The 26,489-nt window shown below is 37.4% G+C and overlaps 1 protein-coding gene across 4 annotated transcripts in view; it reads right to left on the bottom strand.

Annotated features, from left to right (window-relative positions):
* The window catches only part of MYT1L (myelin transcription factor 1 like), a 127,373-nt gene that overhangs the window by 84,432 nt on the left and 16,452 nt on the right, over positions 1-26,489 (bottom strand). For all 4 annotated transcript variants that reach the window (XM_062488515.1, XM_062488516.1, XM_062488513.1 and 1 more), the window contains exon 4: positions 17,177-17,547. In XM_062488515.1, coding sequence (XP_062344499.1) covers positions 17,177-17,547 — 371 coding nt within the window. The remainder of the gene's footprint in view (positions 1-17,176; positions 17,548-26,489) is intronic.

Below are 26,489 nucleotides of genomic sequence, written 5' to 3'. Positions count from 1 at the left end.
TTTAAACAATATTTTGTCAGAAGAAATGGCTCGCTGGTTTTAGTGTGGGAGTCATGCAAAACAGCACCTTCCTTTTGAAAAGGAAAATACATAGCATTTAGATTGAGAGATTCTGCGGAGAGAGGCAATGATACTTCAGAAATAGCAGCTACATTCATACCAAAGGCCAAAGATTTCAGAAACAAGGCTTTCCAGATCTGTGGTCTGTGTATCAAATTACTCACTTTTCTTCCAAGCATGGGGAAAACATGATGGCTAGGAAGCTAAGCCTACATGTGGTCATACAGGCTTCCTGCCCAGATGGATGGTTCCATTATCCAGGCAGCATTTCCTGATTTAAAACACTTCACTGCTCTTGCCACAGCTACATGTCAATTCCTAAGTGCTCAGCACACGATACTACAGCATCACCATTCTTCTCCCTTTAAGCTGTAATGCAAAGTACATGCACACATCTCCACATTACAGTCTCTGATAGCTGGCCTCTGAGAAATATTTAGCAAGACAATGTTGGCACAAATGAATTCCAAATCTTAGAAAGTTATGATGCAACATGGAGAGAGGATTGTTGGTACATTGCCATCTTGGGGAAAACCTTGTAAGGGAACTGAAGAGTTGGAAAACTCAGTGAGCTCTCAATTTCTCCACTCCACATGAGGAGTGGACAGAGGACATGTGCAACTCTCCAAGGACCTAAGCAAGGTATCCTAAAAGTCTGAACACTCCTACTGACATGGGATTTGGATTAGTGCCTAAACATTTGCATATGCCTATTACAGGGATGCACTGAACTCTTTAGTTGAACATGTGCATGAAGAATCCTTTCTTCATCTCTGCAAAATTGCCTGAAGTTCTTTTACACTGAAGTACTATAGGTAAAGACCCAAGCAATTTGGTTGTTACAACGACTTGTTCCTTTATGGACCTTATATACTTAATGGAAGTCAAAATAAAAAAATAACTGTTCACTTAGTTAAGTGATTCTCTCTAGCTATTCCACTGTATTCATTTTTTTTTTCCACTTCTCCCCCTCAGCCTGCTACAACTACTTACAATAGTTATAATACTTGGACTTATTGTTTAGACTCTACTACAATTATATTATTCAATTAATAACCAATGCTCAAAGTAAAATAAATGAAGAGTAGAAGTCATTAAGCCTGGCAAGGAAGTTCTGAGCTGAAGAGCACAGCACCTTAGAGTAGGAGTCAGTATTATAAATTAGTAGTGAGGACTAAAGTGCAACAAACCTATACAGAGCTTTAAATATGCATAATTTTCTGCCTTATGTATATTTTAATTATTTCTTTTTCTGTTATGTTTTGATCTTTTAATCTTCTATAAGTTCTACTTTTTATCTGGTTTTGCTTGCTGAAAATTTAAGTACTACTCTTTTATTTCTTGGTTTTTTACTTTTCCCTAAGGACCAAAAATGATCCTCACAGATGTGAATTTCTTTCCTTTTGTGGGGTGACTACTAACACATAAAGACATTTCTTTTTCATTAATCTTCTTGCCATTTAAATACATTTTTAAAAGAATATTAATACATTATTTTCACATAAAAGCATATTTAAGATTTAGTTTTCTGTACAAATCAGTGCATTCTTGTCTAAAGGCAGAGGTTTTTTACATAACCAATGTCCTGAAATACTCCTTTTTTTCTGCCATTCATATGACCTCTTATTATGCCTCTGCTTATGTCACACCTGCATGAATAGCATCATGATCTACAAATGTTCACATTAAGTATTGGTAGAATATGGATGTTCTTACTTGGGTTATACCTATTAATATAAAGGCAGAGAGCATCAGGTAATACAGAGCAATGTACTTTTAAAATTTTCTGTCATTTGTTATTCATCCATGTTTTCCCAATCCAAATCCCTACGAGCTGCAGGTACTGATACTACCTGTATCGGTACAGTTTTGGAAAAAGATCTAAGGATATCTGACAGCTCTTCTAACAAGATCATGACTGAGGTAAAATTTTGCTTCAAGTGCCAGACTGCAAGAGCTTCTTAAAGGTTACCTAGGTTCTGACTCGAGCCAATATGTTTATGTTTTTGCCATTTCACCACAAGATACTGCTTGCCTTTCTTTGATCTTAAGAGACTGCCACATGCTATTGACAGTGCACTGGTGCCATGGAATCATGCAGGAGCTGAGGCTGGAAGGGACCTTGGGAAGCTATGTCCAACACCTGTTCAAAAAAGTGCCAGCTTAGAGCAATTATCAGGGTCCTGTTCTGTCAGTTCAGCTTTAAAGGTCTTCCAGGATTGAAATACCACAGCATCTCTGGGAAATCTATTCCAGTGTTTGACCACTGTCATGGTGAGAAATTAATTCTTATTTCTAAATGGATTTTTTTTACACTTGTCTCTTATTCTTATGTTAAACACATCTTCTTTCCACTCTCCATACAAGTAGTTGAAGCCTAGGTTCTCCCTGTAGCATTTTCTTCCTCAAGTGAACAAACTGGGCATTTTTCAGTGTTTCTGCACATCATGAGGTCCAACTCTTTAATGATCCTGGCTGTTCATTACTGGACTCCAATATTTCAAGACTTTCTTGTGCTGATGAGCCAGAAACTGGACCTATTACTCCACATACAAATGTGTAAGTGCTGCATAAAATGGAACAATCATTTATTTTCCTTTTGATTTCTGTTCCTCAAATCTTTTCATCCTGACAGCCAAACATTATTTCCAAAAGTCAAAAGGCAATGAATTTTCAGGAAATTATCTTGTTTTCCTCCACCACAGAGACAGCAGAAAATACTTTTTTGTTATCTACAGGTACCCCTTAAGTAGGAAAGGTACCTGATTGGTATGAAGCCTGCTTGTTTGGTTTGCAGTATCTGCAATATTTTGTATGAAGGCATATGTTTAGGTTTGAGAAGGAACTTGCTGAGATTATCTGTGAACAGAAGTGGATATGCTGTGTTTGCAAGGCCAGGACAATTTAGCCCGTCCTCCCACCTGGTCCACACTTCTTTGTGAAGAAGGGCTTCTTAGGCATCCCTTAATTGCTTTAACTTGACTTCTGTCTGGGCAGATAATGAGATGACTTTAGCTGATGACTGGTATTCATTTCATCCTACTTTTTCTCCCCAGGAAGTGGATATGAGGGAGGCGAGATATTTTATCTCATAGCCTTATAATGATTCAATGGAGTTTGGCAGTTTCTTGCCTTCTCTCAGGGTTCCACAGCTCAGCAGGGCACTAGGCAATGAGGAAGCCAAAGCTAATCTCCAGATCCTGGGATACAGCAGGAAGACAGCAGGGGAGCAGAGGACCAGCTGCACTGATGGTAGAACACCCACTCAGAGAGCTCTTGGTGCAGAGCTTCTCATGGGGCTATTCCTAAGATTACTCCAGAGATAGTGACCCATGTCTACATCCCTCTCCATATTCATTGCTTTACAAAGAATGCAGCTGGAAGAGCACATTTTCAGTTTATAAAGAAGTATTTTCTTTCTCACACACAAATCTCTGAGATGAGATGTTGGAATCCTTAGTATAGGGAAAAATCACCTCTTTTTACTGTTTTTACTTCAGTTCAGATCTCTGACTCAGTATCTGGCCATATTGAACATGTCTCTATATAAACTACACATCTACATTCTATTTACAGCTAATGGACAAAAACATGCATCCTGGAACATGATTTTTCATCCTAACCTAGGTATCTAGATTGGCTGAATTATCCCGTAAAAGCAACTACTTATCTTGATTGGTTATCAATTAAACTGAATCATATCCTTATTGCTTTTAGCCAAAGTTTTCAAGTTGATCCTTGCTGAATTTCAATGGTATCTTTAGTATGCCACAGTAGGAACTGCTTAGTGGATGGAATGAGGAGCTACTCAAAAGAAACTATCTTTTGGTTGTGTAGACAAAGATGTATCAGGAAAGACTGGTGTGGATGGAACACTACGGATACTTTGGATGGGATATATGCTTATGACTGCATGATTTACATCATTGTTCGGTCTCCATTATAAGTTTAGTTACCTTTTTAGTTGTGTTTGATTATCAAAGAAAGCCTGTTTGTGCTTTGATAAGCTGACCTGACTGGCTAAAGGGACAGAGGCACATATCACTATAATTCTAGAGGATGAGAGAACATCATCTAAATTACAGTATCATTGAAATTTCTTCTTCGTGTCTCTCTTCAGTTCAGTGCCAAGGAATCTGGAAAGACAAAGATATCTATATGCACAAGTGCCAGACTTTACTTCATCTGAAATGTAAAGCTTTTAATTTTGGTCTTTGTTCCTTTATTTTTATCCCTTCATCTAGCTTTTCAATCTTTTTAATTTGTCTCATTCCCTATGTTCCCATGACAAGGAAGGCTGAGTAATAAGCCATAATATACGAAGAAAGTAAACACAAATGGTTTTTTACCTCTTTGGTTATAGCCCTCTACCATTAATATTCTGTTCTGTCCCAGAACAGAACAGGGACAGAAGAGTAAACGGAGAAGTGGAATGTGATTATTCATGCTGCTATGCTCTTAGTGAGGCTCTTGCATGATTTTGACTTTAGTGACTTAGCAGTTTTTCAGCAGTGTCCAGATGCAAAGGAGCTGGTTAGGGACTATTACCAAGGAGTTTGAATGTGGTGAACATATTTTGGAAGGTAAAAGATTAGCTATATATGCACCCAAATCACACAACAGTTGAACTTGGCATTAAATGAGTGGAGTATGGTCTGTTTTATGCACTCACATAGATGCAGTTACTGATTAATGTGACTGAAGGGACAAAGGCAGGAAAACCCATAAGCTGGGATCAACAGAAAATACATTTCAGAAGGAATGAGTAAGGCAAATGTGAACCATTTACCATGGGTTTGCATGGCAAGGTTTTGGTAGCAGGATGGGCTACAACTTCCAGCATCTTCCCCCATGTTCAGGAGAGCCAATGCCAGCCAGCTCCACAGTGGACCCACTGCTGGCAAATCAATGATAATTGATTTGTAATAACATATTTAAGAAGAAAATGTATCGGGCAGAAGTAACTGCAGACAGAGAAGAGTTGAGTGACAATATGTGAGAGGAACAGGAGGGGTAGGAGATGTTCCAGGCACTGGAGCAGAGATTCCCCTGCAGCCCATGGTCCATCCCAAGGTGAGTCAGCTATGCTTCTGCAGCCCATGGAGGCGGTCTATCTGCAGAGATCCACCTGCAGCCTGTGGAGGACACCACATCTGAGCAAGTGGATGCTTGAAGGAGGCTGTGTCCCTGTGGAAGGCTGCACTGGAACAGGCTCTTATCAGGATCTATGTCCATGTGGAGAGAGAAGCCCATGCTGGAGCAAGTTTGCTGGCAGGACTGCTGACCGCTGCACCCTGCAGAAAAGGACCCATGCCGGGGCAGTGTGAAGAACTGAAGCTCATGGGAAAGACTCATACTGAAATTCATGGAGAACTGTCTCCCATGGGAGGAACCCCACACTGGAGCAGGGAAAGGACATGTTTCCCTGAGAAGGAAGCAGTGGAAGAAACAACCTGTGATGAACTGCCTGGAACCCTCATTTCCTGCCTCCCTCCACCCCCAGAGAGAGCAGGTAGACCCTGGAAAGGGGTTTTATTTTGCTTCTCATTATCCCACTCTGATTTTCATTGGTAAATTAAAATAATTTCCCCAAGGTGACTCTGTTCTACCTTTGATGGCAGCTGATAAGTTATCTCTCCCTGACTTTATCTCAGCTCAGGAGGGGAATGATAAGAGTGGCTTTGGTGGACATCTGGCATCTAGCCAGGGTCAACCCTGGCTAATCATGCTACTCCAGTCAGCCAAGAACACATATACAGCGGACCTCAAAAAAGAGAAAATGGTGACTCAATGGGTCTTAGCTCACTACAAGGAGTCTTCAGTATATTCTGTTTATTTTCCACCTATGTGTACAGATGGCCTATGTGACTGGAAGTGTGCAAGAATGAGAGTACCAGACACCTGACAAATGCAGGAAATGTATGCTATAGTATCAGATACAGACCGCCTTTTATCTCACTATGGCATCTGTAAAGATATTTCCAGTGGGGCTCTTCCAAGTACCTGTCCACCTAAAGTCGTCCCACAGCTCCCATTTTAGAAATTGAGGGATTTCACACTGCTGTTCAGATCTGCACTGGAATATCTGATGAAAGTTGGTTAAAAGGAGAGTATTTGCTGGACTAAAGTAACACCTTACATACTTACATACATTTCTATGCATTTCCAACTAAATATGTACCGACTAGCTATGATGGCAGTGGCTTTGTTGCCAGTCTCACAGTGCCTTAATGGAGTACAGCAGCACAGCCTCAGTGCACGGCATCTGTGCTGAGAATAACTATCCTTGCAGAAACAAAAAGCAACAAAAACAACAACAACAAAATAATCAATCAAATAACCACAATAGCCAGTTTTCCAAAATACACGCATGTAGATACAGAGAGAATCTTACACCATACAAAACTAACACCTGAGTCTGAGTCTGGTATCAGGATGCTTAAACCTAGAAGTTATTTTGCTGGAGTTCTCTGGTGAAAATAATGTATGTGAGATAAAGCCAATACTTTTAATTCTGCCTGAAATTATCCCTGGTTTTATTTTTTTTCACTTTAACATATTCTTCCCTTTCAATTGCCTTTTGTGTGATTATTTTTAGGTTCTTATCTCATTAACTTAATTTTCTGTGCACTAAAGTACCTGAGCTATTTAGGAGCCAATGGAATTAACCTATCTAACGTGAACTTTCGTTCTGTTCCTTTGTATCTGGTGCTGTATTATGTTTTACGACTTAAAATGAATTTATTAAATGGAACTGCATCAAATCCATTCCTAAAACTCAGATAAACTGTGTACATTATTTCTACACTGCCTATCTTCTTAAAGATGGGCAAGATTTCAAGAAAAAAACTTACTTGCCAGAGGACAGTTGTTCTTTCTAAAGTAAATCCATTGCTATTACTTTTAGTTATGCATTTTTAAAACAGTTAGCAATTTTGGCTCACTGCTGTTTGTATCTTATACACACATAAAGTGTAGTTTAAAAATCCCTGTTTACAATATTATAAAAAGTCTCAGAGAGTCTTCACATACTGGATGGAGTTCTAAAAGTGCTCTGCATGTGTTTAGCTCTGATTCTACTAATGACAATGACAAAGAATCCTATCATTAAGAAAAAAAGACAGAAAGGTACTTCATGCCATGAACTATAGGAAAATGATCACATATAACTAGGGAGGAGAAAATGTAAAAGAAAATAAAATGTGCTGTATTGCCTGTGGGTGTGGGTATTTTGTTTAGCCCTGTTCTTCCATCTCAAAGTCTTTTAACTGTTAAAGAGTCCACATAATGCAGATTCCTTACTGAAGCTTTCACATGTGTCATATCCTGCTGCCCATGAAGGAATCCTAACAGCCTGTTTCATTTTCTCTCTGCAATATTCCTATACTGACCTCCTAAGTATTTCTTTATATCTTTCTGCATTTTTCTTTCCTTCATAAGCTCTGTCACCCCTTTGACATCTGGAACTTATTTTTTCCATTTCTGTGTCTGAAGACCTTCCAGTCACCAAAACAATTTTTTTCCCTAAACTCTTTAATGGGGATTTCAACAAGAATCACTTTAAAAAAAACCCTTACGAATAGCAGCAGTAAATTCTAAAACTTTCAGATTAGACTTCTCATGTGGCATGTTGTATAGAAAGAAGAGTAATATTTCTTTATCTTGGTGATACAACTACATCTGTACTCATCTGTGCCTTAAACCTGGGAGACACCTTAACACTTATCAACTCAAAACTCTGCTTTGATGTGTGCAGCTCCAGCCTTACAAAGGTCTCTGCCTATCTGCTATTTAAGCACCAAAAGATTCTGAGTCTTTTCATACATAAGTTTCCAGACAAACCTAATCCAATAGGTATGCTCTAATGCACAGCTGAAATAAAAAGACTTCCCATTAAGTGTTGCTTTGATTGGTTTAATTTGTAGCAAAGCAAAGAACAGCCTGTTTTCGTCTTCACTTCCCCTGCTCGCCCCCACCTGCCCATCACCCAAATTAAACACATCTTCAGTCACTCATTGAAGAGCCAGAAGAGTCAGAGTATAAGCCCCCATGGTTTATATAGATGGCATACCACCGTATTTCCCAAAAACATTTGCTAGTCACCACAACAAAAGCTAGACTGGATTCAAGGTCCATTAGGAAGCAGAAAACACGAGAGCAGAGTAAGACCCATATTGGGTTTTTTATGCTATTTGGTTATGCAAAAATACAATGTCTTTATTGTAGATATTATACAAGGGCACTTGCCTTGAAGAGAGAAATACAGTGTCTGTTCCCTGTGCCCAGGACTGATTTTGTAGCCTAATATCAAGAAATCAAGTCATAAGATGGTTACAGGGTCCTTGGAGCAAAGAGAGATCTCAGCATGGCCCAGTTTCTCAAGAGAATTACCCGCTTTGGCCTATGGCAGTTCTTGAATGTTTTTTTCTAGGGTGTGATAGAACTCCATCAGCCCAAGAGCATTCCCTATGCAAAGCAGCCACTGTTCTAGTCTCCAACCTACTGTGTTAGGAAAGAAGGACATGTGGCATTGAGCTCCTGCATCACTTCTTACACTTAACTCAGGCAGCTGCATTACAGATAGGGGCAGAACTTTCATTCCATTCTAATGTGAAACATTCATCTTACTCCACAAACGTAACAGGACCCTTGGTTCCTAAGACAGAATTCCAGTGTCTATTCATCTAAAAGTTGTCCTTTTAGGCTGTATTTTGAGGACAGAACATTCATAGACTGTGCTCACCAGGTAATAAACAAACGCTACTATAAACTTCAGTACACTTTTGGTAAGTCAAACTTCAGCCCTATTCCTAACAATCATTCCTAATAATGATCTGTTATTCTCTATTTCCACTATTACTTTTATATGTATATTTTTCTCTCAATGATCTGAGGGCAAAGTTTTTTTCAACACATTGCAATAGGAGAAGAAACAATTTTTAACTTTCCACTGGATGTCAGCCTTAAAGTTGAACAATGTTTAAATTATTGCAAATGACAGAATGACAATATTCTGTAAATCTTCAACCCAGTTCTTTACAGGGTATCCAAGAAATTGCTTAGCAGATGTATCTCGTTTATACAGAACTTCCATAATTAGTGGAGGCAGTTGGTGAAACAATAGAGTTGATACAATAGAAATCAGAAGAAAAGCAGTTGCACAGCTTGCCTTAAAGTATTTATGACAAGGAGGGAATCTCACCACAGATGCTTTGTAATGACAGGACCCTAGTCTGACGGGCATGAGCAGCTTTGCAAACACTCCTGCGTTAGGTGACTGGAAGTGTTCATGACACACAGACCTTGCCTTGTTCTGTCAGTAATCCATGTCTGTGGAGCACAAGGAAGAAAACGTCTGCTTGATTTGCCTGTTTTTGTAATTGTAAGTTCAGTTCTGCTCTGGTGTTCCTTTAGTGTCACAGCAATACTACCACTTACCCTTCCTATTTAATGGTATAGACTGAAACATTAAGCTTTTGGGATGACAAAACTATCAGATAATGAGTTCACCTAATAAACCCCCACTAAGTCTTGAGCTGTCAATCCTGTTAACTTTGTCTGACAGAGCCACCACAAGTTTTTGCTATAGCAGTAATATTCACTGCAGACAGCATATAGTATCTGCCACACTCTCTATGTGGTGGTATGAATACTTGAAATGCTTAATGTTAGTGACTATTTTCAGTAATTTCTGCATGAAGTCTTAATGTACCACATAATTCAGAGGATTTCAACAACATTGACCAAACCCAGCCTCCTTTAGGTAGTTTCTTTGGGGTTTTTTGTATTCTGCTAAATGACTTGGCCTTCCTTGCCGTCCAGCTCATTAACTGTAGTTCCCAGAGTCACCCTCAAGAAAAAAAAATTGAAGAATACATTAATTTACAGAAGGGCAAGTATTTCTTACGGTAAAAAAAGACTATGTAATATGTGATAGAAGTAAAAGAACAAGCATCAATTGTTTTGAGACCTGTAAAATAAGGAAGAAATGCTTCCATAATACAAAAGTATTCAAAATTACATATTCATACATATTGATATTCATTGCATATCAATGCTTTTGTTTCAAAAGAATTCTTTTTTAGGTCTATATATTTCAGCTAAACAAAATTTGAGGCATTTTCTAGGACTGCAAATTTGATTCATGAGAACGGACGTGGGTCAGAAGAAATTATCAATCCAGTCTGTAATTTTATTATCTCCTGGAGGATAATAAGGCAAAATTAACTCCTACAGTTACCAAATAAAGTTCTCTGCTTTACAGAATGAAAAGCTACCGTTTGTGTTTCCTCTTTTAGGACAAACACTATAAGCCCAGTGGGAATTGTGAATTAGAGCTGCATTCTAAACACAAGAGGAGAAACAGGAGCCTATAATACTGGCCAAGTAAATGTTATTTTAAAGAATCTTTACATCTGTAGTGTCAAGAAGGATTCACGGAGTCTGTGGTCACTGTGTAAGGTGCAGTACAGTGTGGGCAATGGACTCTTTGAAGTAGCACTGTGAAAGACAAAGGAATTCAAAGAGAGATCATGAAGAGTTCAGATCTGTACAACCCCTGAATCTGCTTTTAGAAGTGACATATTCCAGATATGAGACCTTCTACAATGTCAGGTCATTTACAAATATGGATGCAAAGAGTTGATATATAAACTGAGTTAATTACTGGTTCTTTAAAGCACTACATCAGATAACCAACTGGCTTCTTGGCACAGTTGTGCCAAAACCAGGAGATCATGGCAAAGAACAGGTTACAAACAGTCTAAGTGAGAACAGAGCTACAGCTCTAAGACTACAGCACTTTAATTTCTTCTCCAATCCATCTCATTCCAGAAAGAATTAATTTTACTTCAAGATCTTGCCAGAAAACAAACGATAGGAAAAAATCAAAGGAAAATATCAAGGATCCACTCAGCATTTTTCTGCAGACAGAAGGATGCAATGGAAATTGCAAAAGAAAAGACAGCCTTTTCTTGAGGTCTGCAAGCTGTGAGAATCCAAAGAAGATCTGCTGAGACATGGTTCATTTCCAAACCTGCTTCCCTGGTCACAGAGCAAACCCCGAAACAATCTGATAGTACAATGGGCCCAACATCTCAAGTTCAGCTAACACTGAAGGAAGGGGTTCGTGTATTAAAAATACAAAAAAGAGGCCCCATGCCATGTAAAACAGTTCCAGCATAAATCAGCACTGACATAAGATGTGGTGCTGAATGTGTTCCTAGATGCTTTTACTAAGGCCTTCAGTTCAGACCCTCAACTCTTTAAGTATCCCAATGTCTTCTACAGAATTTCTGCTTACATCAACCTAAGTTGTGTATGACAGAGATCTATAATCTGTCTCATCAAAAGTGAATCATTTCTTTACACTGCAGAAAGATATAACTGAACAATTTGCTTTTGAAAGACCAGCTATTTCACATTATCATTTAAGACCTTTTATTTGTAGGAAAGGAGTTAAATATGTAAATCTTTACATGAGAATGATACTTAAGTGTCTTTAGTGACTTTATTTGTGATACTTAAGTGACTTTAAATGTGAAAGTTAAGATGGAGAGGGCTATATAAGTTTCTAGACACAGCCTAGAAGGTTCACTGAACTTCTGAGTTAAACATTTAAATTGAAGGAAGTCTTCTAAAACAGTTCTTCAGACGGAGGAAAAGCTAGGGGTGACATGTGCAACTTACCACCTCACATAAGTGGAACTCTACTGATATAAGGCTATTCTTGATTTGTCTTGAAGCAAACAAGCTCAGTATCAGACACAATCTTATTTCAGAGAATTTTAAAAAATATGTTTAAATAATGCCATTCAATATGTTTAAATTATATTGTCTATATATAGTAAAGACTTTCAGAATGGAACATGGTAAAAAGCAGAATTTACTAACACTTGAGTCATATTTAAGCAATCAACAAACCAATCAACCAACCAACCAACCAACCAACCAACCAACCAACCACAAACACATAACAGTAACAAAAAGATCCAAACTTTTTCCACAAGAACTAGAAGCATCCAGGGGGTATTTACCAACTAGCTGTTTCCCCACCCTATTCCAGCAACCTTGAGGTTTCCAGGTCTGAACTACCACAACCAAATGTTTTAATTGCATTATTAAAAAAAAAAATAGGGACAATGTGGAGCCTGAATCTCTCATTATGAAATATAAACAGCTAAACAGCAGAACATGTTGTAATCCATGCTTGCATCTTCAATGGAAAAAGCAGGTATCACAGATTCACAGAATCTTCTGAGTTGGAAGGGAACTCCAAGAAACATCAAGTGCAACTCTTAAGGAAATAGCCATAAAGGGATCAAACACACAGCCTTGGTATTATTAGCATTGTTCTAATCAACTGAGCACATCAATAAAAGTTCTTATCCTGAGCCTTGACTCAGTAACTCCCAGGCTTGAGCACTTAACCAGACCAGACCAGTAACTAGACCAGAAAGGTAATTTTAATTTTTCATCCAGAGAAAAAGGAAATAGCCAGGATAAATGTCTTCCAACAGCAATTCTAAGTTTTTTTATTTTCTTCTTGTTGATATTATTAGGGTGTGAGACACCCTAAGCACAGGTTATCTTCTTTTATCAGAGTATAGTACAGCGACAAAATTTATTAGCAAAGAGTTTAGATCTGCTTTGCCTTATGTAAACATCAGGTATTTTTCTTAGTCTTCTTTGGCCCTGAAAAAGACACTTTTTCCCACATACATTGTCCCAGGCAGTGAAATTATGCTTTCTGGCCTCTTAATTTAAAGCTATAATTTACTTCCATTAGGTGTTTTGTCTGCGAGTTACACGTGAGTGTAGCTCTCTGCTCTGATTAAGACTGAACGCCTACTGTGTTCACCAAATAGATGATAACTTCCCTTCTAGCAGTTTGAATAAATGAATATGATTAGTGGTCAACAGGCTGACAGATGACCTTGCTAATACAGATAGGTTGTGTTTCATCACATTTCATCAAGATGCTTACTTTATCAGGAGTGTTTTCAGCAGCGTGCACAGCTGGAAAGCTGTACACCACCATGTTTTCCTCAGCACATGGGCTTCTTTCATCTTTTATATTGGTGTTTGCATCTCCTCTTACTTAGAGGACACAAGTGCTTCAGACAATCTGCTAAGGGGATCAGGAGAATAGTGGAGCGTACTAATAACCTTAATAGAGCTGATTGGTGTATTTCACATTTTGAGGGTCTGTGTTGAGTTTATGCAGATAAAAGAAAAGAATACAAAGATATTATGAGTTTTTTCTTAAAACAATCCTACAATTTAAATAAATACTGTTAGATTCAGTGATCTTAGAGGTCTCTTCCAACCTAAATAATTCCATTATTCTATGACATGAAAACAGGTAGAACATCTAATGTGCATGTGCTAGTTTTTCTTCTTAGAAAAACATGTACTGTCTCCTTTGTATACACACTACTCTCTGTGAAATGGATTTGAATGATGTATCAACTTTCTTTAGGTCTAGAATCAACCTAACACCTCCTGTTCCTGATTAGAAAATACCCAGAGTACAAGTATTTTGAGTAACTTCATGTGATATGGACTAAACAGTTCCTTGGAACATCTGTTCTAGGAGCTTCTCCAAGGGAGATTTTTTTTTAAATAGAAAAGCATTGTGGAATAGTCTTCAGGATCTAACTACCTGAAGCAAGCTCATCTCAAAAGAAGGTATTTTGGTTTGCCTTGAAAACTGAATGTACACCCCAGTTTTTAAACCAAAGGTTCTCAGCAGTTGCCATCTCACAGAGAAGGGGTGCTCCCAAAGCAGGCTTTACTCTCACTCCTTCCCATATGTATTTCAATTTACAGGTTCGGTAAAAGAGGTCATCTGTATCTTTCCCTTTTTTCCTGGGACAGAAGGGAAATAAGAAAGGTTCATCTTTCCTTTAGCAGCTGAGTTGAACATAAGGGCTTCTCAAGTCTCTTCATAGATAGATAAATACTTGCTCTTCAAAGAGATTCAGATTTAATGGAAATTTAGAGGATATGCTAGCCATTGATGGAGAGTTTAAAACATGAATTTTGGTTCAAATCATTGTGTACAGAAGTACAAACACAGAATTTAGGACTAATCAAAAAATTGTTTTTTGTTTTTTTTCCCTTGTAGTTTTTAAACTGATATTTTGAGATTTATCAGACTGTTAGGATACATTTGTGTGTTCCAATTCCTTTAGATTACCAATGGCAAGGCTACAAAGATGTGATTTTCAAAAAGGCTGTGATGGTTTCAGTGGATGCCCAAGTATTTCAATAGGAACTCTTAATCTGCATTACCTGTACGCTATCTATATTTGTCGAGAACCTCATCCAAAATTTCCACTCCTTTAAACAAAAAAGGAATGGGCAATCACACACCAGCGATATACTTGAGTTTCCCAGGATTTACCCTTTTCTATTAGAAAACTGAATTTGACCTAAAAAACTCCAAAATACCTTAACCTTACCACCTACCCTCTTCCCCATATCTACCTCTATAGTCTATCCTATACTTGCTGATGGAATTCTTCTGTCACCAATACTTATGATTTTAATTATTTTGTTCACCTGGTCTATAGCTACTTCTGGAAATTTTCTGAACTGCTATCATCTACAGCACTAGTGGCAGAAACTTTTATGAGAACTGTGCAGGCATCCTGGTGACCAGCAGATAATTCTGCATTTTGTCTCTAGGGACAGGAATACTGTGACACATTAAGACTTCTTGCTAAAGTGACTCATAAGGTGGTTTGCTACAATAGTGAGTCTTGTAGTGAGCAAGGGATTGAGACAACTAAATTCATAGCTGACAGATCTTATTTTCCATATAGTCAATAGACAAAGGCAAGAGTCATATTCAGACCATGTAGTATAAGAACACCTAATTTTGCACCTTATTTTCTGGAAAATCAGCAGTCCAAAATCTATCAATGCAGCGTATGCTACAAGGAGGATAAAGTGAAACATTCGTATCTCTCTTAGAAACAATAGGAAATAAACTATTTTAAAACATATGATTTATTGATTAGTCTCTAGACCTCACCAAAACCAAACTGTTATCACTTTCTACTCTTTGGCACAGGCATAAGGAGCTGCCTACTACCTTCCTAATTAATTGCTTGAAAATCTTCCTTGTAAATCATCCCTGCTCTAACTGGGACCATTGCATACTAATTAGTATGTTGATACTCAAAAGGATCATTAAATACTTTTCAAATAAAATTCTATTATCACTTCTCTGATTTCATGAGGAATTTTTCTTAATGACTAATCATTTAGATAGAATATGTATTTATTTATTTATTAATGTACATTTGTTTTATTACTGGAATAGCATGAGGTCTGAAGCAAAACTTCACCTATGTAAGTTTTAATTTCAAGCAACGCACAGAGCAGCTAATAGAGGTACCTTTGTAAATTCTTTGCAGTTCTTAACCACAGCCTACTATATATGGAAGGAAAGCAGTCAAAAAATAATCTCAGCCTCTTCAGATTGATTAGGACCACTAACTGCATGTGTAACTGTGTTGGAATAAGTAAACCACTGTGTTTCATTATCACAGAAAAATAAACTGAGTATCAAGCCTGCTGGCTTGCCAGAAGCAATTTTCTTGAGCTCTTGAGTTTTGCTTTAGTTTTTTTTCTTTCATCATTTTTGATAGTGTAGATTCAAAGTTTTTAATGTCAGCTGAAGTCACAGCAGCAGTTGCACCATAATCTAAGCACCTACAAACTTAGTCACAGCTATTTTAAAAGAAACTGCTGGACATCTCATCAAGAGAGCAACAGCAGTTGCACATCAGCCTGATCTAACACAGCTTCTCTTCCAGGTACTGAAACAGCAGAGTTCCCTGCAAAAGGAAGTTACTTCCTTGTTGCATCAAACTCATGCAACTTTTAAGACCGACCATTTATTCTCTACCAATTCTGCAGTAAATTCAGACAATTGAGGAAACACTACAGATGCAGTATCTGAGAAAACTCTGATAGCCACCCAGCTGGCCACCATCTCACCCAAAGGAAAAGTATACTTCCAAAGTCTTTCTTTAAGATTTAAGATCTGACCTTACAGAATGCTGAAACAAAAGTCATACAACTTTCATACCTGGTTCCTAAGAGGAATCCAACTGAGGAGTGCTGAAAGCTTTTCTTATATTTTTATTGGTTAGAAAGGTGAATCTACCCAACCAAAAACGTGTTCCCTGGAAATGGGAACAAAATACTTTTTAGATAGCTCATTAATTTTTGCATGATTCCTTCATTTCACCCCAGTGCATTATGATGTCTGTCATCAGCATAAGGAGTAAATGGACAATAATTACATTTTTGAAAGTATTATATAAAGTCCAATATCCCCAAAAAAGAGACAGTTGAATAGGCTAATCGCATTGCTACTGCATTAATTTGGTTACTATCAGTAACCTGTATGTCTAAATGGCATTTATGCCATGGCATGATGACAAAAATATATAAACTTTAGAAAGACGTAATCTGTGTAAACCTGTCACTCACTATATTTTTAATAGAGTCAACTAAAACACACAGAATTCAAGTCTAAAAAACCAAAGTATATTATAATAGCTAGTTCTAAATAGTTTCATGGGGTAGGGGGAAGATAGGGCAAAATTTTCAAAGGGAAGAGGGTCCATTTTTGCTCACAAAAATTATCTTTAAACTTGTGACAGAATTTATGTAGCCAATTGTTGACATTCTATAAACAGATCTAGAAAATACCCTTGCAAATGATCAGTACAGGCACCCAGCTGTAGCTGATGCTTTGCTTGTACCTTCGTGAATATTCTCCTGGTAACTGCATGCATTAATCCACTACTAGGATTACATATTATGCAAGCATTTTTAGCATAAACATACCTCCACCCTCCTTGTTTGAAATGTGAGTGCTGGTGTATTAAAAATATTTGGAAGACAGACTCACTAAAATAAATGTTAAGAGAACACAGTGGGGTATATTTTCAGTGTGGAGCAGAGAGATTTAACTGCATGACTTCCATTAGATTTAATGAGAACTGAACAGCTAAATCCTCACACACCACACTAGAAGATTAACCCAGAAAACACACATTGTTTACTTTTTTACTAATACTCTGATTATTACCACGTTCTTCCTCCTCCTCCTCTTCTTCCTCCTCCTCTTCTTCCTCCTCCTCTTCATCCTCCACATCTTCACCTTCCTCTTCATCCTCCTCTTCTTCCTCCTCAATCTCCTCTTCTTCTTCTCGATCTATCTCCTCATCATCCTCCTCCTCATCACCTTGCTCCTCATTATCATCAGAATATTCCTCCTCTTCTTCATCTTCTTCCTCTTCTTCCTCTTCTTTTTCATCCATTTCCTCTGTTCCATCAGTTTCATAGCACTCATCTACTGAAGAGTTGTCTGCTTTAACCACAAAGGGCTTTCTTTTGGGGGCTGGCTCTTGGGGTTGTTTATCTTGTGTTTTTCTTTTTTTTGCCAATGGACAGCCATAAACACTGTTCAAAAATAAAAGATGCAAATTATTACACTATCTTCCAGATTTTATTTAGTCATATGTTCTAATTCTACATCATGATTAGTTGCTGTTTGCAAAATGCATGTTTTTAAAGTAAAGTTATGTTTAGGCAATGATGACCGAGGGGGGGGACACAAAAGTGGTAAAAATGCAAGTATTATTTTCCTGAAGATGTCACATATACATGACAGCATAACAATTTCAGAAGTGATACAAATGTGTGTATCTCCTCATTCACTTTATCTCCTATATGTTACACTCCTTTCTAAAGCAGATGAATATAGTTAAAAAAACAGCAATCTTGTCATACCTGTAGCTAGCAGTACAAAATTCAGGAATAAAGCAATGATTCCTAATTTTGTATTGCCTGGTATTTTTCATTGTGTGCAATTACATTTCAATGATGTTTAAATAATAAAAACATGATCATATACTGAACATTGTTGTTTGCTATTATTATACATAATAATATAATAATACGAAAATAATAATGAACCACTCTTAAATTCCCTGCTATTTTTCTCTATTATATGCTACAAGGCTGGACAAATGGGAAAGTAAGCTCCCCAACACAACCAACCAAGCCAGTGTTACAAGTGTTCTCATATGAAAAAAAAAAAAAAAATTAAACAACAAACAAAACCTTTTGTCAATGAAGAAGGACTTTTCAAAATTGAGTATCACTTCCTTATAGTTCATATTAATGCATTGTAACATAAATAGCATTTCAGAGTCCTGGTCTTCTACCAGAGTAGCCACCTGTTTCTCAAAGTCCCATAATCTGTGTTTGTTGAACCTGATCTCCCTTGTGTAACCTCTATAACCTTCTGTGCAGAGTGACTGCACACATGCATTACTTTGTTCATAGAACTTCCTCTTTGAACTTTTTCCTTGTGTGATTATAACATTACTCAAGCTACATCAGTTTTTAGTTTCCTTCCTATGATTAATCAATTTTGAGGTATTTCAACTGTTCTTATAACCTTTTGTGCATATCTGCTAATAACATACCCTTTTATGTTATATTCTTTCTCCCTTTATCCCAATACACCAACTATCTCTTATTTTCTTCCACTCTAATAGTGTTTCATATTCTGTTAACAGACCACTGAAAAATCTGCTGCTTCACCACATTTAGTACTACTCTATGTGGAGTCCTCATAATCTTGATCTTGTTCTAATTTTATTGCATCCCCGCAGCTATGCATCCCAATTAGTTAAACTGCTACTTAGGTACAAACAATTCTATTTAAGCACCCAATCCCTTTATTTAAGTGGCTAACTTAGGTATTGTCTTACCTAAATTTCAAATCACTTGTTCACAGTCTGCCTGGCACACACATATCCAAGGAACATAGAGAGTCACAAAAGAAGGTGTCTTTTGGAGTCTAATCCAGTATGCCTAAAAACACCTGCCTCCATTTCCACTATAGAGAAATATTGCATAAGTACATCCATCTAGCCAGATTCTAATGCACCTCTCTGGGGAATAGGGTAGTAGTCTAGCAGAATATGGACTCCAGACACCTGCATCATACCTGAAGCCTAGTGCTGCAGGCTGGAGGGGGAATAGATACACAAGCTCCAGATTCCAGAGCCAAGCTCCATCCAGAAGGCATATGCAGTAAAAGAGCATCCTCTTATGGAAAATAAGCTCCAGGTGGATAAACCCCAGTGCACCTGGAAGCAAGAAAGTCTGATGCAGCAGGCAAACAAAAGCCCAAATCTTCACTAATTTTCACTAAACCTGAAAAAGTAGGTAGCCTTAAGCTACTGGTGTTTTCTCTTTGGACTGTATTTGTTTCTATCTAAAGACACTTCAAAGTAAAACCTATAAATATAGAAGAATTCCTTGTCCTAGATCACCACCACAGTTCAGTGCCAAATGACTGTCCTGTCTCTTGTCCTATGAGTCCTCCTCTTGGTCAGGATTGAGCTGCCCAGAACCAAGGGGAGAAGTAGGACATATTTCCATGGAAAACATCCCACATCATCACAGTCAAGGCACAAACAGGAATTCCATCTCCATCCGTCTGGACACTGCATAACACCTGAGATGAAAGGCAAGTACTGTTTCTTGTAGTTCTGACCACTGCAGGTTTATTTTGGTGCTTTCCCTGGTGCTATGGGGTTTCTGCAGCTGCTTATTTAAGCTCTCCACATGGAGCTCTGAGAAAGGGAAAATTAATTTTTCCCCAGAACCAGATTTTCAAGTGTGTTGAGCTGAGGAAAATGGCTGGATAATTAGGGAGGAACCTGTTTCATTTACATGTCTAACAGAGGCTGCATCCTGGAAAACAACAGTTGATCACGTCCTGGGGCTCAGGCAGGTTTTAGAGATTTACATATCAGTTCATTATGATTTAAGCAGACAGGTTAACATTTATTGAATGGATGTCTTGCTTTCTTGGTTTCTGTTCCTTCTCTTTCAGATGCATTCTAACCTCACTACACCTTCTTCAATGCCATTATTAGTTACATTATATGTTCTCACAATCCTGGCCTTTATTTCCAAAGATGTGAGTAGGCTCATCCCCAGAAATTCCCAGGATTTCTTTTCTTCCTCTTACTATAACCTTCTTAGAACTTTGTAAGTGGTACTGATGACACTTTGGGCAGCTCTGAACAGAAAGGGCACCCATAAGATGTGTAACTGGGAACATTTTTCCCCACTGGCATTTATACAAACTAGAATTTTTCATAGAATCGTGGAATGACTTGGTTTGGATGGGACCTCAAAGATCATCTACTTCCAACTCCCCTGCCAGAGGCAGGGACACCTTTCACTAGATCAGGTTGCTCCAAGTCCCATCCAACTATGCCCATTTTGTCATTAAAGCCAGAATGTTAATTTCATCTTGACCCAATCTTTTTTCATTTAATAACACTAAATAATTGTTAACAGTTTTCACCTACTAATTCCCCAAAACAATCTCTTTTGGAATTCAGAGAAGTGTAAGAAGTGAGGCAGAGGACAGGGGCATAAGAAATACATCTATTTTGGTTTGAACTGTTGTTTAATTTTTGGATTTGACAACTAAGAAGAATTGAATGACTTTTTAGAAGCAAATTATTGGTCAAAAGTAGAAAGAAAGTGTCACTGCCAGTTTTTGTCATCTTTAATATTTTATCACATTTTTATGGTCTGCTACACAGTATTTTATAAAATTTGTGAGAATCTATGGCATTACTTGGGATTCAGGGCCCCCTGGAAAGTGCATAACTGGCAATGGAAATCAATTCCAGTTAGCTGTCTGTGACTTTGATGCTTTTAAAAATCTCATTAAATAACTGTTTGGAACTCAGCTATTCAAGTAAAGTTGTGAACTTTGACTTTAGTTTTTATCCCTTTATTAATCTACTGTCAGTGTCTTTGCTTATAGAATTAAAACTGAGGACACATCAGCAACTACAAGAAACAAGGATTTGTATATTTTAATGATTGGATCCAACACCAAGGCTTGGAAATATGTAGGTTTTCTACATATTAAGTTTTTCTACATAAGGAAATGGGTTATGCTAGTTCAAAGAATCACAGAATGGTTTAGGATGCAAGGGACCTTGGAGATCAGCTGTTCCAACCCCTCTGCAATGGACAGTGACACATTACACTAGACCAGATTGCCCAAGGCCTTGTCCAAGGTGGCCTTGAACAGTTTCAGGGATGGGGGAGCCACAGCCTCACCACCCTCACACCAAAGAATTTCTTCCTCATATCCAGCCCAAATTTCTTCTCTTCCAATTTCTATTCATTACTCCTTGTCTTACCACTAGTTAACTTCAACTCAGCTTTCGTTAACTCTCCTAATTAATTTGTACCAGATATTCTGCAACCCTGAATCTGGTTTTGTCTGTACTTAGATTTATACTTGATACAGCTACCATTGCAATGATTTTTCATAACAAACTTTTGCAATGCCAGCTTGCACTGGCTTCCTTCTGCCTTTCAACTGTATACTTCACACAGCTTACACATATCTCATGTACTGCAGACTTCACAGACTGAAAGAGTTAAAAATACCCTCATGATATGTTTCAGAAACCTGGGAAACAGGCCACCAGACCTGAAGCCTACCGTTAAAGCTGCCCTATTTTCTGCTTTTTCTTTCTTAACCTGCTCCGCTCTCATCCTTTGTTTCATTAATTTTTCAGATTCTGCCTCCAGGACACTTCTCTCTGTTTCTGGTGTGTTCCCTGTGGTCTCCCAGTGAGCACACCAAGGGGAAGGCTGTGCTGGCTTCCCAGCAGCCTCTGCCACTGACTTCCCTACATATGGAGACGACAGCATCTCCCACTGACCTCTTGCTCCTCATAGATTTGTGAAAGCTGTTATTGTTTGTCCTTACAGCTTCTGCAATTTTCTCTACATTTTCAATCTTGGTTTCTGTGATCATCCCCTTATTTGGTTCTTTTTAGACTTGTTTATTCCTGCTCAGAGCATTGACCCCATTGATTTATGTGTCATGTCTGCCTTCATCCATTCTTTCATAGCTCCCTGTATTTCCCTGGTCAGGTCTGTTTGTCTTATTTTCTCCTCATGCTTCAGCTCTCTTGGCTTTCAGCAGGGTATGTATCTGGGCTTCCTGAGACACACTTCTGAATATTCTACACTGCTTTGCTGTGTGTCTCAGCCATCTCTGGTTTTTGGAATTTGTCATGAATAATTCTTGCGGAAAGAATGTTGTTGAATTTCATAGTGATAAGCTCCAAGAGGACATATAGAGATTAATAATTGAAGAAATGGAAGAAATAATATATTGCCTTATACTCCTTAGTTATAAAATGACTTATGGTATTTTTTTTTTAACTTTCATGCAATTTTTTTCCATTTAAATTTTTATTATGCTACTCACTGATACATTCAATAGGAGCATTGTTCAGAAAATAGATATTTCTTGTCTAGACTTGAACATATTGATTTTAATATATTTTATATTAATGTAATATAATTTTCAGTATAATTAGTATGGTTATTATTTCTAATCTATAACAATTGACAAATATATTTAATTATACATAGTGTAAGAACAAATAAATACAAGGGATTTTCTAAATCACATTACTGGCCAATATTTTTTTCCTCTACAATATGCCAACTCACACACCAAAGTTGGAATATGACACCTTTATCTGGAGGTTTTCCTTTTAGAGGAAAATGAGAAAGGAAGGTTATATGACTCTTAAGAGTTCAGTCAACTTCAAATACCCATAAAGTAATGCATAAAGTAATTCCTATGTGCCATGTTTACCAGCATTCTTTTTTTAGTTTCCTATTATTAGGAATTTCCTATTATTTCAGATGCCTCATGCTAAAAGACCCAAGTGAAGAAAAATTAGGTAATGCAAGTGTTATGCTCTGAATCTGAATAATATTTTTTCTTGCATCATTGTTATCTTTTTCTTTCTTACTAGCACCTTGAAAAATCTTATGAAACCTTTTTTCAAACTAAAAAGTGTCCCTAATAACAGTGTTCTCATTTATTTTTTTAAATGGGAGAATTTAATTTAGCAGAAACCAAAACATTTGATAGGGAATAGAATCTAAAAAATTGCTATATAAGCACCTAATGAAAGACTAGTTGTCAGAAACACAAAATTAAGTACTTTAATATCTGAAGTGGTTCTGAGGTGGAATTTTATCATATACAGTTTTTAAGATAGTAAATTAGGAAGAATATGCTTCGAAGCAAAGTTCTGTTTAAGGCTTCAGGCAGAAAGTTCCCAAGGCATCTATACTTGCCCCACTGGATATTCTTAAATATTATTTTTGGTTTGGACTAGGTAACTTCCAAGTCCAGACCTCCAGATGAAGAGTTTTAGAGTGTTGAGAAAACTGGCATTTATCAGATAAGCCCTCTTAACAAATCCTGCCTTTTAAGAATGAGCAAATCTACTTAACTTGCATAACACTGCAACGTTTTAAATCACTCTCAAGGCAGTGACTATTACCTTGAAAGATCTGATACCACCAATTGATACAAGTTGATCTGAAAATAAACATTTAGATTCCAGCAAACTCTACAGCTTGAAATCCCTGCACTCCAGTAGGAAGCCCTTCCCAGCAGACTATGCACTATTATAAAAAAGAGCTAGTAGCTCTCTTGGTGAAGCTGGTAGAATTGATAGAAATTGAATTGATAGAAATGAAAGAATGTTAATAAATTCAGAAAAAGAGATTAAATCCAGCCTAACAATTTGCCTACTCAATTGCAAGAATAAACTCCTTCAGCTGAAGATGATTTTCCATCCATATTTGAATACTGCTTAAAGTATGCCAACTTTCTACAGGAATGAGCAGCAGTGGACAGTGCTAACTGATGGGTGGTAAAATCAAACCTCATGTGGTAAATTAAAAAATACTTCTCTAAGCCACACTGGTCAGGAATCTTTTCTACCCCACAGAAGCCCCACATAATGCCTGCATAGTTTTATGGAATATAGGAGGTGTTGACCCAAACTTTCCCAGGCTGTGAAAGCTAAAGTCCAATCACTTCAGCTAGAGAAGAGAAAATGGGAAAAGCAACAAGACAAAGTTCAAGCAAGACATGGAGTTTTGGGGCTTTTATGTTAGAGATGGCCAATTGCAGCCTAGAAGATGCAGCTGGGACACACTGGTTTTGGTGCTTTCATCCAGATGAATTAAAATTCCCTGTGTTAGCATCCTATGTGCTATGAATCTAAATCTGGAAGATTTCCAGGAGCCTGCTGGCAGCTGTGCCAGAGCCTTGAATACTGTTCCAGAATCAGTCATGCTTCTTGCAACCATTGCACTGCCAAGCACCATGGCATCTAAGGTCACTTACAGAATGACTGCCTGAACCCGTGTCTTCTCAGTTTGCATAAGGCACTAATCCAGAGCCAGTGCTTTGGAAAATCTGGTTTTACATGCTTAAATATTTTTGGAAAAGTGTGACCAAATTAATATGTTTTTATGTATTTAAATTATAATATAAATTGAGAAATATAATTTGAAATTCAATAAACTCATCTCTACAGACAACACATTTTTCCTGTATTTCAGGCTTTCTCATGAGTTTCTGCCTCTGATTAAATAAATCAGATTCTTTTAAGCAGGAGGTGCTTTTATGTGTGCAGTATCAAAACACACCATCATTTATTTGTACCAAATAGAACTTGGTTGACTTTTCAGTTTAAGTATGTATACAATAGTAATTTGATTCAGTAAAAACTATTTATTTACCTTAATAAGCACAAGCTACAGTGACAGGAATTAATGAAATGTAGAACATTCATACTGCTTTTCCTTTTGGACCTGCAAATACTTACTCTTCCACAGTATGGAACAGTAAGAAAATTTACAGACGTGCCTAAAAGCATGGTGGATCTCAAAAGGCAGAGGAAGATATAATACTTTCTTTATAGAGTTCTAAAAGCCAACTCTACCCTTTTGCACCTCAGAGCCTTTTTAAACATATGAATAGCTATGAACATACCACAGATCCACCCGTATATATCAATATTTAATTAAATGAACCTTAAAAGAAAAACTGGTGCCTAAAAACCAGCATTGCCAAAAGAGTTAGAAGTAAAAAATGAGATAGAATGATGTGCCAGAAGTAAATGATGGAGCTCAAGACTCAAGTATATATTTTTAGAAATTCAGATATTGAAACATATATTTTCGAAAAAAATAAAGTAGAATAGCTTTCATTTAGTTAATACAGTCACTGTAAATTAAGACAAAGTAGGAATCTTCTATTCCATTGGTCCCTATACATCTCCATGTGAAGCATCTCCCCACCACAGTTCGTTGAGACTCCAAACTGGTGTTACTGAACCCTGGGAGGAACACTGACAAACTGAACTGCCCTCTGGTTGGTGAGATCATTTCACCCATCACCAAAGCCTCTGCTGTTGGGACATAACAAATAAAAGAAAACTTTAAGTTTTGCAATAACTAACTTATTCAAACAAGTTTATGTAATTGGTTGCACACAACAGCTGTTCAGTGAAGGAAAATGAGGCACAGTGATGTTTCTACATGTACAAATACATGGGAAAACTCTCAGCCTTGGAGAGCTCGTTTCAAACAAGATATAGAAAATATATGTAACACATCATGAGACTAAAAACATATGTGGCAGCATAGGTTAGCAAAGTACATGCCCTGCAGTTGCTGATTATTCAGAAGTATTTACACAAATAAATCAATATAATATCTGATTGCCCCATTACTTATGATGTCATTGATGGCGTTCATGTCTCACCTACCAAAACATAAGTCTATACATGTCATGCTAAGATACCTTCTGTAGTAGTTTGGGTTTGATAACTCAGGGCAGAGAAACAGGAGTCTCCTGGGAGGCTATTCATCTTGTCTTTCTTAGATATTTTGCATAGTGATAACAAAGGGAGGTGTTGGTGATAAACTTGTAAATCTACCACTTAGAAATCTGTTAAAAGTGAAACAAGTCCAAGAATTTTTCTCTCTCTTATTTGTTTTTTTTAAACTGCCTATCCAGATTCAGTAAAGACAATACCTAATAGAATGTAAAACCACGTAACATAGTACTTCCATAACAAGAAACCCAAAAACCTGTTTCTTTCCTTTCTGCAGCTGCTGTACCACTTGAATAATTCTCCCCCCTACAGCTTCACAATCTTTTCAAAACCACCTACAAGTTCCAATTTCAGACAAATGCTGGAGTTTCTCTCTAATCTTAGAATGGCAAATACCCAACTTAACTGTGAGCTCAAGAGCAAGAAGAGACAATTGTTAATGCTATGTTGCCAGATCCTTAAATACTGGAGCTGATCAACTAGTGCAGGACAGTGCGAAGACCACAGGTTTAATGACTCATTGATTCATTAAATTAAATGGATATAATCACATTTTGCTAAGTGGTTATTGATTCTGCACACTCTGATGTTGATTTAGATGTAACCCAGACACATAAAAAT

This window comes from Cinclus cinclus, chromosome 3 (genome assembly GCF_963662255.1).
Source record: "Cinclus cinclus chromosome 3, bCinCin1.1, whole genome shotgun sequence".
Lineage (NCBI taxonomy): Eukaryota > Metazoa > Chordata > Aves > Passeriformes > Cinclidae > Cinclus > Cinclus cinclus.
The sequence above is the reverse complement of the archived record's forward strand: the minus strand, read 5'-3'. Positions and strand labels throughout refer to the sequence as shown.